General features: G+C 44.4%; 1 protein-coding gene across 1 annotated transcript in view; it reads right to left on the reverse strand.

The window, feature by feature from the left end:
- The window catches only part of sec63 (SEC63 homolog, protein translocation regulator), a 107136-nt gene that overhangs the window by 2759 nt on the left and 92191 nt on the right, over positions 1 to 12186 (reverse strand). Inside the window, exons 15-19 of the mRNA XM_060914131.1 lie at positions 1545 to 1607; positions 1257 to 1424; positions 951 to 1112; positions 657 to 857; positions 26 to 130 (exon numbers count right to left, since the gene is read on the reverse strand). Of these exons, the coding sequence (XP_060770114.1) occupies positions 26 to 130; positions 657 to 857; positions 951 to 1112; positions 1257 to 1424; positions 1545 to 1607 (699 nt within the window). The remainder of the gene's footprint in view (positions 1 to 25; positions 131 to 656; positions 858 to 950; positions 1113 to 1256; positions 1425 to 1544; positions 1608 to 12186) is intronic.

Raw genomic sequence — 12186 nt, forward strand, 5'->3', positions numbered from 1 at the left:
TTCCCCCAAACACACACACACTGACCTTCAGCGGCTTAATCTGATCCAGTCCCATATACGAGTCTGACCTCAGAATCACTGAATACTGATAGTTCCCCGTTTTGGACGGAGCAGGGAATTTCAGCTCAACCTGCACAAATGGGAGATGAAGAACAAATGGTTTTAGTCGAATGAACGAGCCGGTTCATAGGTTACAAAACCAAACGAAATACACCGACTTTCCACCCAGACAGTACGTTTGTGTCACTTGGTGAATTATGGCGCACCGATCTGTCTGCTCAGTAACGGTCTCTTTAAAATGTACAGACACTGCAGCATGGATGTTGCCTGGCAACAAGCTGCTGTGGAAAAGATGCAGCTCGTCTCTCGCTCGCTCTCTCTCACCATTTTTACAACAATACACAATTCTTTGCATTACATCAACAACACATCTTATACATTTATATAATTTAACATGAGCGAAGTAAACTTGGGTCATATTTGCTAATGAAAAATGGTTCAAAGTATCTGTGCAATCTCTCATCTTTATTTTGAATGAAAGAAACCTAAACGCTAATTTAGCATTTGTACAACACTTAAAAAAAATAAATAAATAAGCAAACAAGCAAGCCCCCATTTTGTCAACAGGACTGGAACCTACAGGCGCACTCCCTTACCTCCTCCGTGTCTTTCAGAGTACAGACGTGGTAGGGCATGGACACCAGCGTCTGATCCTTGCGGTCAGCGATGTAGAGCCACCACCACTCCTGCTTCTCCTCTGGGAAGTACAAACTATACACAGCATGCGTGATCTTGGACTTGGTCTCCAGCAAGGCTCGCTCTCGCCGCTGGATGCTCTGTTGCAAGGCCTCCCACTCCTACAGCCCACATTACAAAATGTGTTACTTATATTTGCAACGCTTTAATGCAACTCCGCAACCTTTCAGTTTGCGCAAGACACACCCACACACCTCCTCGTCGTCTCCGGTGACCTCGTCTGCCTCGGTGTCGCTCTGTTTGTCGCTCTCGTCATCTCTCTCGCTGGGAGAGTCCTTGTTTCCCTCCGCCTCGTCCGAGTCGCTGCCCTTGTCGGAGAGCTCTTCTTCCTCCTCTTTGGCTGCTGCAACCATTTCCTGGAAGAGCCACGACAGCAACAGGAGTCAATAGATGTCTTTGAGACACTTTTGGAAACCCTTGAACCAAGAGGAAACCCACCCTCTTGCTTGAAACCTGCTGGAGCACTCAGATAAGAATGAGAACTGCGATTGGCCACTTACGCTTCCTGCCACGTTGCCATTGGCCTGTTTGGCCTTGTCTCCTTTGACCTGCTGCTGAGACACCGGCTTTTTCTTCGTCAGTTTCTTCTTTTTGGACTTGGCTGCCTTCTTAGCACCTTTACTCTTGTTCTGCCAGACTTTCATTTTGTTCTTCGCGCCATCACCTTGCTGAAAACAATTTAAGAAAACCGATGGACAACGATTGAAACCTTTACCACCGAGATATGAACAAAGATTCAAAACTGAAGTTAAATGAAGCCCAATTTGAATATTATTAAAAATACATACTGCCTCCTCCGTGTTTGCCTCCTCCGTCGGTGCTGGACTCTCCTGCTCCTTCTCAAAAACATCCTGAAAAGGAGCACAAGTATGGAATTAAAACAAAGTCAAAAGGAGAAGGTGTTCAGCAATGTACAGCTGCAATCAGAAATATTCAACCTCAAAAAGACATAGTGATGTGGATGAAAGATAATAAACCTTATTAAACAACAAAAAATATTTATTGATACATATTTAAGTTATTTTGACAACAGAAGTTGACTTAACTTTGAAGTTCAAATGAAAATCTTTTAAACACGTGCACTATTATTCAACCCCCAGCTTCAATACTTTGTGGAGCATCCTTTAGCTTTTATAACTTCTAACAAATGTTTTCGGTAAGTGCTGACAAGCTTCTTCCACCTCTCGACTGGAATCTCTGCCCATTCTTCGCGTGCAAAAGCCTCGAGCTCAGTGATGTTTGATGGCTTCCGTGCTGCAACTGCCTTCTTTAAATCCCACCAAAGATTTTCAATCAGATGACTGAGAAGGCCACTCCAGGGCGTTCCAGGATCTTTCTCTCAACCAAGCTTTGGTGGACTTGTACCCCTTTTCCACCAAATCAGTTCCAGGGCTGGTTCAGGGCCAGTGCTGGTGCTGGTTCACAACTCGTTCAACTTGCGAGCCAGCTGAGAACCAGTTTGCTTTTCCATAGCTCGCAGTGCTAAGGGAAGCCACGGCATTACGTCACTATATACGTCAGTTACGTTGTTGTATACGTCAGTTACGTCGCTACGTTTGCATAAACCTTGGCGCGAATATCAAAGCAAAAACAATGCGGAAGAAGCAGCAGCAGCAACAACAATAATAATAATGGATGACTTCGCGTTTGTACAGCTGCTGCTTCTCGTCGCTTAAAAATGGCGATCTTTTGCGGTCTTATTGTTGTTGGTTTTAACAACTCCGCCCCCCCACTGACGCAAGCGGTTCTTTCCTCTGGCCCAGCAGAGAGTTGGTGCTAGCCTGGAACCGGTTTTTTCTGGCCCCAGAGCCAGTTCTTTGTCAGTGGAAACAGAAAACCCCGGTTCCAAACTAAGCACTGGCCCCGAACCAGCCCTGGAACTGCTTTGGTGGAAAAGGGGCATTGGAGGTGTGCTTGGGATCATTGTCTTGCTGGAAAGTCCATTGATCACCAAGGTTTAATTTGTCAACAGAAGGCATCACGTTCCTCTTTAAAATGGCATGGTATTTCTGGGAATCCATGATGCCAGGTACTAGGGATGGCGAAAACTTAAAAAAAAAAATCTTGGCCGACCACTGAGCCTCATTAGCCGGTTAACCTACGAGTTTAAACAGGGATACAAACGGCGCGCCTTTTCACGGCTGAATCGTGCAGATCCGATTTTTTTTTTAGGGGGGGGCGTTGGAGTGTCTGAATAATTTCATCAGAGTAAATTGTGTATTAAAATTACTAAATAAGCAAATGCCGTTACAGTCCATGAAACATAGGAAGTATGAGAAGAAAACAGTAAATCAGAAAGCTGCGCACGTTTTCACGGAAGCTGCGCAAATGTGCGCAGCTTTCTGATTTACTGTTTTCTTCTCATACTTCCTATGTTTCATGGACTGTAACGGCATTTGCTTATTTAGTAATTTTAATACAGAATTAAAACTTAAAAAAAAATTTAAAAACACTTAAAAAAAAAAAAAAAATCTCACACTGTGCCTCTGCGCTCAGATGGGGGAGGGGATGCTCGCTCGCTCTCACTCACACACACACACAGGAGGGAGGGGCTGCTCCCTCTCAGAGAGACACATGCTTGTAGCATCATGGCAAGTCACACATTCACACAGCTCAGTGCAGCTCCTACAATAGCGACTGCTACGTGCACTGCATCACTCTCACAATTTCCCACAAGGGAATTGTCTCTAGTTTAACCGACAACCCAAAAAAAATTAACCGGTTGACGCTGATTCAGTCAACCATCAGTCAAACGGTCATCGGTTAACATCCCTACCAGGTACACGATCAAGATTGCCAGTTCCTGTCGCAGAAAAACAGCCACACATCATCAATGACCCACTTCCATGCTGGACTGTGGGGATTGTATTCTTCTGGTCATAAGCCTGGCCTTTCGCACGTCAGATATACCGCTGAACCATATGTCCAAACAGTTCCAGTTTGGCTTCATCAGTCTGTAGAACTGTCTCTCAAAACTCTGTAGTCTTATCTAGATTACTCCTGGCATATTCTAGTCGACTTTTGATGTTCCTTGTGGTCAAGAGTGGAGTGCGTCTTGAAGTCCGGCCATGAAATCCTTGTTTATTCAGTGCACGTCTCATTAGTTGCCACTGAAGCACTTGTACCAGCCTTCATCATGTCATCCTGTAGGTGTCTTGCACTCGCATGGGGGTTTTTCTTAGTTGTCCTGACAAAGTGGCTAAAGGCCCTTGATGAAATTTTGGGCTTTCTTCCATGGCCAGGCAGGTTTGCAGCTGTTCCATAAGTTTTAAACTTCCTTATAATGCTCCTAATGGTGTCTCTTGGAACGTTAAATTGTTTTTGGAAATCTTCTCATACCCAAGGCCCTTTAGGTGTGATGAATATCTCCTCTCTCAGCTTTTGTGGAAGCTCCTTTGTCTTTCCCATGATTGTAACTGACCTTGAATACTTTCATGGGTGGGGTTTATATATGCATCGCAAACGAAGGATCATTATAGAGTTCCCAAAGGCTTAATTATATTTCAACTCCACTTTAGGCCATAAAAACCGTCAGAAAGCTTTAAAAACAACAATATTGTATACGGGTTGAATAATTGTGACATGGCTATCTTAACAAAATATACTGTTACACAGAAATACTACATCATGCATTTTCTGTGATGAATTTTATGCATCACTCAACTCAAAGAAGTCATCCAAAGCAGAATCTTGCTCTTTGAAAAAAACTAATTGATAAGTCCTTAAAATCTTTGGGGGGTTGAATAGTTCTGATTGCAACTGTATATTAGTGATGTTTCTCTGGTAATGCTCCAGTGAACAGCTTGGATTAAGAAATAACATTTTAACAGCTACAGTAGATTTAACAACCAAGTCAAGTCAAGTCAGTTTATTTGTATAGCACTTTTAACCACAGACATTGTTGTAAAGCAGCTTTAGAGAAAAATAAAGACTGAATATCTCATCTCATTATCTCTAGCCGCTTTATCCTGTTCTACAGGGTCGCAGGCAAGCTGGAGCCTATCCCAGCTGACTACGGGTGAAAGGCGGGGTACACCCTGGACAAGTCGCCAGGTCATCACAGGGCTGACACATAGACACAGACAACCATTCACACACACATTCACATCTACGGTCAATTTAGAGTCACCAGTTAACCTAACCTGCATGTCTTTGGACTGTGGGGGAAACCGGAGCACCCGGAGGAAACCCACGCGGACACGGGGAGAACATGCAAACTCCACACAGAAAGGCCCTCGCTGGCCACGGGGCTCGAACCCGGACCGTCTTGCTGTGAGGCGACAGTGCTAACCACTACACCACCGTGCCGCCCAAGACTGAACATATTAACTAATTTTATGCCTAATAAATTTATCCGTAATGAGCAAGCCTGTTACAAGGGTGGCAAGGAAAAAACTTCCTCACACGACATGAAGAAACCTCGAGAGGAACCAGACTCAAAAGGGAACCCATCCTCATTTAGGTGATAACAGATAGCGTGATTATAAATACCTTGCCTTCTCTGTGTCCTATATAGTCACAAAGTAAAACCGTTTAATCAGGAACTTCATGATAGTTTTAGCATTTTGTTGCGGCACGGTGGTGTAGTGGTTAGCACGGTCACCTCACAGCAAGAAGGTTCTGGGCTCGAGCCCAGCAGCTGGCAGGGGCCTTTCATGTTCTCTGCGTGGGTTTCCTCCGGGTGCTCCGGTTTCCCCCACAGTCTAAAGACATGCGGTTAGGTTAATATGGGACGGCCTTGGGCTGAGGTGCCCTTGAGCAAGGTACCTAACCCCCAACTGCTCCCCAGGTGCTGTTAGCATGGCTGCCCACTGCTCTGGGTATGTGTGTGTGTTCACTGCTTCAGATGGGTTAAATGCAGAGAGGAATATTCCTCACACACTTGTGAAAAAGTTGTGCTTGCTTTCTTTCTTTTCTGCATAAGAGTACATGGGGTTTTATATAGTAAATCTAAATTTTACTGTCAAGTTTTAATTCATAAATTTGCTGGGGGGGGGGGGGGGGTGTTTGATACTTGAGTGCTCAAAGTTGGCCTTCCTTTTTGGTGAATCAATACTGAAAACATTACACTGCCCTCTTGTGGATGCCCCCTGTAACTACATACAGTCCAGTAAACTCAACAGACTGAAAGACTGAAGTGCGAGGCACATTTTAAAGGACGTTCACCTGAGACATCTCACACAGATTAAAAATGAGCCCATACGAGATAACACTAGCTGCCTGTTTGATAAAAATGATAAATTACAACCGAGATCCAAAATATAAACGTTATTGGGTGAAAATGTCAGTTTAGAGATCATCTACTAACGTGATAACGGGTGATTAGAAGATTTTGTGAATAAATTATTTAACACCACCACCATCATCCAGTCTCTCCATGGCCAAGTCCACAACTACATTAATCATTTACGTCAACGGGCCACAGTACATCAAGTCCAACATTTATTACTTTAAAGAAGAAAAAACAAAACAAAACAAAAAAAACCCACCTGTTTAGTGACCAACAGCATATCACTCATCTGAAATGTGTTCTGAATGTACAGATGTGTCTGACAAACAAACCTGATAAACAGATTTCTAGTCACTATCATTTTTTTTTTTTTAATTTTGTATTAGTTTTTTTTTTAAAAACACACAATACGTACATGGCGGCACGGTGGTGTAGTGGTTAGCGCAGTCGCCTCACAGCAAGGAGGTCAGGGTTCGAGCCCCGTGACCGGCGAGGGCCTTTCTGTGCGGAGTTTGCATGTTCTCCCCGTGTCCGCGTGGGTTTCCTCCGGGTGCTCCGGTTTCCCCCACAGTCCAAAGACATGCAGGTTAGGTTAACTGGTGGCTCTAAATTGACCGTAGGTGTGAATGTGAGTGTGAATGGTTGTCTGTGTCTATGTGTCAGCCCTGTGATGACCTGGCGACTTGTCCAGGGTGTACCCCGCCTTTCGCCCGTAGTCAGCTGGGATAGGCTCCAGCTTGCCTGCGACCCTGTAGAACAGGATAAAGCGGCTAGAAATAATGAGATGAGATGAGACGATACGTACATCTCCCGATGTAACAAGTTACAGCTCCGGGTTCTGAAAAATATTCTTCATTTTCCCTTAGTTACTGACTTATCAAAGTGGACCTAATACAGGTTTATACCAACCAAACTGGCACAATTCAAATACTGGTCCAGATACAGGTCTCTCCACTGCAGCCTCCGATAAGAAAGGCTTGATCTTGGGCCCCCTGTGCACCATCACGCCAAAATAAACCTCTTTAGTTTGAGCTTATTCAAGGTTATTTTAGCATGGAATTATTCAAAAAGAGATTAGGACTCCCTTTAGCCTTAACTTCAACACAAAACTTGATTTACAATTGAAGAGAGTCAAGAAGAATCTTGGAACAACCTACAATGAAGGAATCTGAATTTGCTGTCGATTTTTAACCGAACACAGAAGGGGACAGTGTTTTACTCAGGGCTTTGAACCAGAATTTTTTTCCTACTGGTTCGTTCCGAACAGAAACGGAATTTTAACGTTTCCGGTTTTGGGTTCCACCATTAAATAGACGTTCCCGAACCGGTTAGAACAAAAAAATTTCGTTCCCGGAACGGTTAATTACGTTCCCTGTCAGCTGTTTAACAAATGGCTATAAAATTATGTCTCTGTCTCATCCAGCTTAAGCCAAATGTAGGCTAATTCTATTACAACCTTCATTAAATAAGACAAGAAATAATTCAAAACAATTATTATTTCAAATGTTGGCGATTTGGATTCTCAGTATGTCTTCCCATCTACACAAACAGAAAAAGTGCCAGAAATGAAAGATAATTCGTTTAGTGTGTTACCAAAGGCTAGTCAGGCCCTATAGAGGGCTACCGCATGACATCACCGCGCCGCGAGATTTTGTTAGGCGCCATATTGGAAGACCAAGTACACATCTATGCAAGTACATACATACATAAAACAAACTACAGCTGAAATGTAGCCAGGGCCGGTTCTGCCCTAATCTGGACCCGGGTGCAACATCGCACAACCCCCCCCCCCAAAAAAAACACCAGTCTAAATCAGGACAACCATCACATAACTATAAACATTTTATATCAACTATTTTAACTAAATGGGCTATAATCAATAAGCCTGCAGGCAGCCACGGCGGGCTGCCTCAGAAAAGTAACCATTCAATGACAACTGAAAGCCTGCAGCCACAGCGGGCTGCCTTAAAAAGTAACCATTTGTCCTACCTTAAAACTCGTTTTGCATTTTCTGCCTCCTTTTTTGTATTTTCGACCCTCCGTTTATTTTCTTTCCTTTTCTGAAAACCCGATTTGTGTCCAGACATTTTGTTCTGCTACCAACGAACTAACTCGTCGGGTCTCGTCTCTCGAGCCCGCGATGATTCCCGTGGGAGGGGCAACAATTGATACATTTTTACAAACAGCCAATAAACAGCCAATAGGGAGGTTGCAACGTTCAGGCTCTCCTTTGCTCAGAGACACTCAGTAATGCACTTACTCACTTTATCACGTGGAGACTAGGGCTGGGTATCACCAGATACCTCACGATACGATACTATGGCGATATTTTGCCCACGATAACGATATGACGACGATACAGCGATTCTGCGATAATCGATATATTGCAAGAAATTTCAACCACATCATGATGTGTGTCACTGAAGAAAATCAGAATTTACTGACCACTGTAAAATTACATTTCACATACATAACTACACACTCTTGCCAGACATATATTTGTCTCTATTCCACTGATGGCAAAACCAAGAGTTGCTTCACTACAACATACAGAAAATTCCCATTTCTGTGCTAGTATTATCAACTTTTCTGTAAGCATGGACACATCAGTGCTGCTTAACAAGCAGAATCAAATTGTTTTATGAAAACTTGCACTGCAGACTGCACATTTCAGTGCTAACACTAATATCAATTTGTTCTTTGTAAACTTGAGAACATATACCTGAGAACATTTAACTTGTGCTTATTTTGCAGGAACAACACACTGTCTGAAACACACTGAAAAGTGCAGTGTGCAGCTTAGTCTCCTACTGCGCATGCGCGAAGCCTACTGCGCATGCGCAAAACACATGAATTAGCAAGTTCTCATACAGACCGGTTTATTATTCAAAACAAGGCATTACAAATTATTTGACTCGGCCAAAGACTCGACCAATACGCACAAAACATAAAAATCGGCAAATGCGTGAAACACTCACCGATTTTTTATCAGCCCAGCTGATCGGTAGGACAAAAGTACTGTTGAATTTTCCTACTCTCCTGGATTTCGCGCATGCGCAGTAGGCTTGGTAGGATAACTTTACAGAACACCGGCTCACTGTTCTTTTCTCCTTTCCTTTGGAATCCAAAGTGCCTCCAAACATCTGCCTTAAAGTTCGGCGGCATCTCTAGGTTGACGTTAACAGCCATGCTTGCTTGTTTTTTTTCCTCACTGCAACCGCCGGGGAAAAAAAGAGAAGACGACGAGTGCCTTGCAGTGAGGGAGCGGCACAGCGACACCTCGCGGAGCGAAGGTGCGGAAGTCGTACTGGATTTACAACCCGTCTGAAACATGATTTATTATTTGAAAAAATATCGATATTCAAATTTTGAGTATTGATATTGAATCAGAAGACAAAGTATCGCGATATATCGCCGTATTGATATTTTTGCACACCCCTAGTGGAGACATGATAGCAGTCCACCTTCCCGCTCTCTCCATTCAGTCAGCGAACGTCACACAGGAAGTGAACCCCAGCGGGTCATAGAAACTTGCGTAGAAGAAGAATGACTTTTATTTGTAGGCTACGGAAACTTTGAGGAACGAAATAAAAACCGGTATTAACCGGTTACCATTATTTTTAATAAGCGTTTCTGTTCCGGAACATAAAAAATAATAAAGTTTCTGGTTTCGTTTCTGTTTCATGTGAAATAGAAAAAGTTCCCGGTTTTCGTTTTCGTTCCTTGAACCGGTTCAAAGCCCTGGTTTTACTGCAGGAACGCAACACGCCACGCCCCACGAAACACAGAGCCCTTCTGTTGCTTGCTGGCTGACAGCACTTTCACTTTGGCAGGTTTTTTTTTTTGTTTGTTTAAATTACACAGACCCCTGTATTACTGATACTATCTGATGTGCTCGGGGATGGTTGGAGCTTCGAGCGTGCCTCCCCAGTGGCTGTTTAGGCCTGTTGTGATATTTGATATACCGACTTATCGTACGGTAAATGAAAATGAACTCTAATTTTTTTTTAACCGCGATTTTGGCATTTACGCACTGTACATATACATAGGGAAGTCGCCAGAGTATTAGCTTGACCCATTGACTGAATAAAACACTGCGCTGTTTTCTGTCATCTCGCACGGCTCTGTCAGAGGCGGGCCCTCCCAGCACGCAACAGTTATCCAGCCAGGGGATCCACTGAAGGGGGAAAAGACGACAAGTTGCTCTACTGTACAGACAGTGAATACGTTTGTTCGACTCGATTTTTTTTGTTTACAAATTATTCCAGCCAACAAGTTCGGAACTAAATGGAATTGGTTCAGAAACCAAATTGCACGGCTCCGGTGTGGGAATATTTCGGATTTGTGCCTAACGACAGAGGTGAACCAACTAATTTGAATGAGCCGGTTTGTAAAATTTGTTTTAAAACTCAACGAAGCAGGCTAATACCATAAACCTACATGCGCATCTCAAACACAATCACCCAGTGGCGGCTGGCCCATAGGGGGCACTCGGGCGCCGCCCTCCACCAACTGACTCTCATTCAACAGTGAAGTTCCACCGACAGACTCGTATCATTTCTCTTCTTGGGCGCTCGTCAAAGCACCCCAGAAGTGCAGCAAAATAGCCAATCATGTATGGCTGCTAGGGAAAAATAATAAATATTTGGCCAATCAGCATCGCCGAATTTAATGGTTTTGGGGCGCTGGAAATTTCGCCCCTGCTACAGAAAAATGTGGGAAAGTTTTGGATTGGTATGGTGATAAACTTGAGGTCTCAGGTCAGTCAGTCAGACAGATGATGGCAACGACGACAGTTGAGGGGCAGCTTCCACCAAATTCGGTGAGATCTTTGTTGAACTACCCTTTCGCGAGAAGGACGATGGTGTAAAAAAAAATCCGTGTTAAGGAGCTGCGACCCGACAAGCCCGAAATAAACATCACCCAGCCAACCAAGGAGAAAATTAAAGCCTACAACAGGACTTTTTGCAGGAGTTGGTTCCAGGGCGGGTGGCACGGTGGTGTAGTGGTTAGCGCTGTCACCTCACAGCAAGAAGGTCTGGGTTCGAGCCCCGTGGCCGGCGAGGGCCTTTCTGTGCGGAGTTTGCATGTTCTCCCCGTGTCCGCGTGGGTTTCCTCCGGGTGCTCCGGTTTCCCCCACAGTGAGTGTGAATGGTTGTCTGTGTCTATGTGTCAGCCCTGTGATGACCTGGCGACTTGTCCAGGGTGTACCCCGCCTTTCGCCCGTAGTCAGCTGGGATAGGCTCCAGCTTGCCTGCGACCCTGTAGAACAGGATAAAGCGGCTAGAGATAATGAGATGAGAATGAGATGGTTCCAGCGCAAGTCGTGGCTGACGGGCTGTGGAACAGCCAATGCACTTTTTTGTTTCCCCTGCATCCTTTTCAAAAGTGACCGGTGTGATTTGACATGGACACAGTCTGGACAAACGGACTTAAAGCACCTCTCTGAACGAATCAAGAAGGATGAAAGATCAAGAGTTCACATGGAAAACTGCATAAAGCTAGCTGCGCTCGGAAGGATTAGCACAGCGGCGCAGCTAGACGATGGGCATCGCATTGCTGTAAGAAGGCACAACAAAGAGGTCGATAAAAACAGTCATATTTTATCCAAGATAATAGATTGTGTTAAATTTTGTGGTGCTTTTGAACTAGCAACGCGGGGACATGATGAGTGATTCTTCAGACAATCCCGGAATTTTCAGGAGGTCTAGTGGACTTCATGGCATCCATTGATCAGGACTTGAGGGAACACCTTGAAAATGCAACCGTATTTAAAGGCACCTCGAAGACCGTTTAGAACGAGCTCCTGGACTGTATGCTGGCAGTTCTGAGAGAACGGATCATGGATGAAGTAATGACAGCGGACTTTTTAGCTATCCAAGCTGATGAAACTACCGACATTTCCACACACTGTCAGCTAGTCCTGGTACTAAGATACATCGACAAATGCAACAATATACAAGAGCGGTTTTTTGAATTCATCAAGCTACCCAACGCCTGCGCGGACGCAATAGCCAGCGCCTTATTGGAGAGGCTGTGCACCATCCTTCCCGAGGGATAAGAAAAAAAGTTGATCGTCCAGGCCTATGATGGGGCCGCAGTAATGAGGGGTGCCACTGGAGGAGTGCAGCGTAAGGTACAGGACATCTATGCAAACGCTCACTACGTTCACTGTTAGGCCCATCAGTTAAACCTGGTAA

The sequence above is a fragment of the Neoarius graeffei genome, chromosome 2, assembly GCF_027579695.1.
Source record: "Neoarius graeffei isolate fNeoGra1 chromosome 2, fNeoGra1.pri, whole genome shotgun sequence".
In the NCBI taxonomy this organism is placed as follows: Eukaryota; Metazoa; Chordata; class Actinopteri; order Siluriformes; family Ariidae; genus Neoarius; species Neoarius graeffei.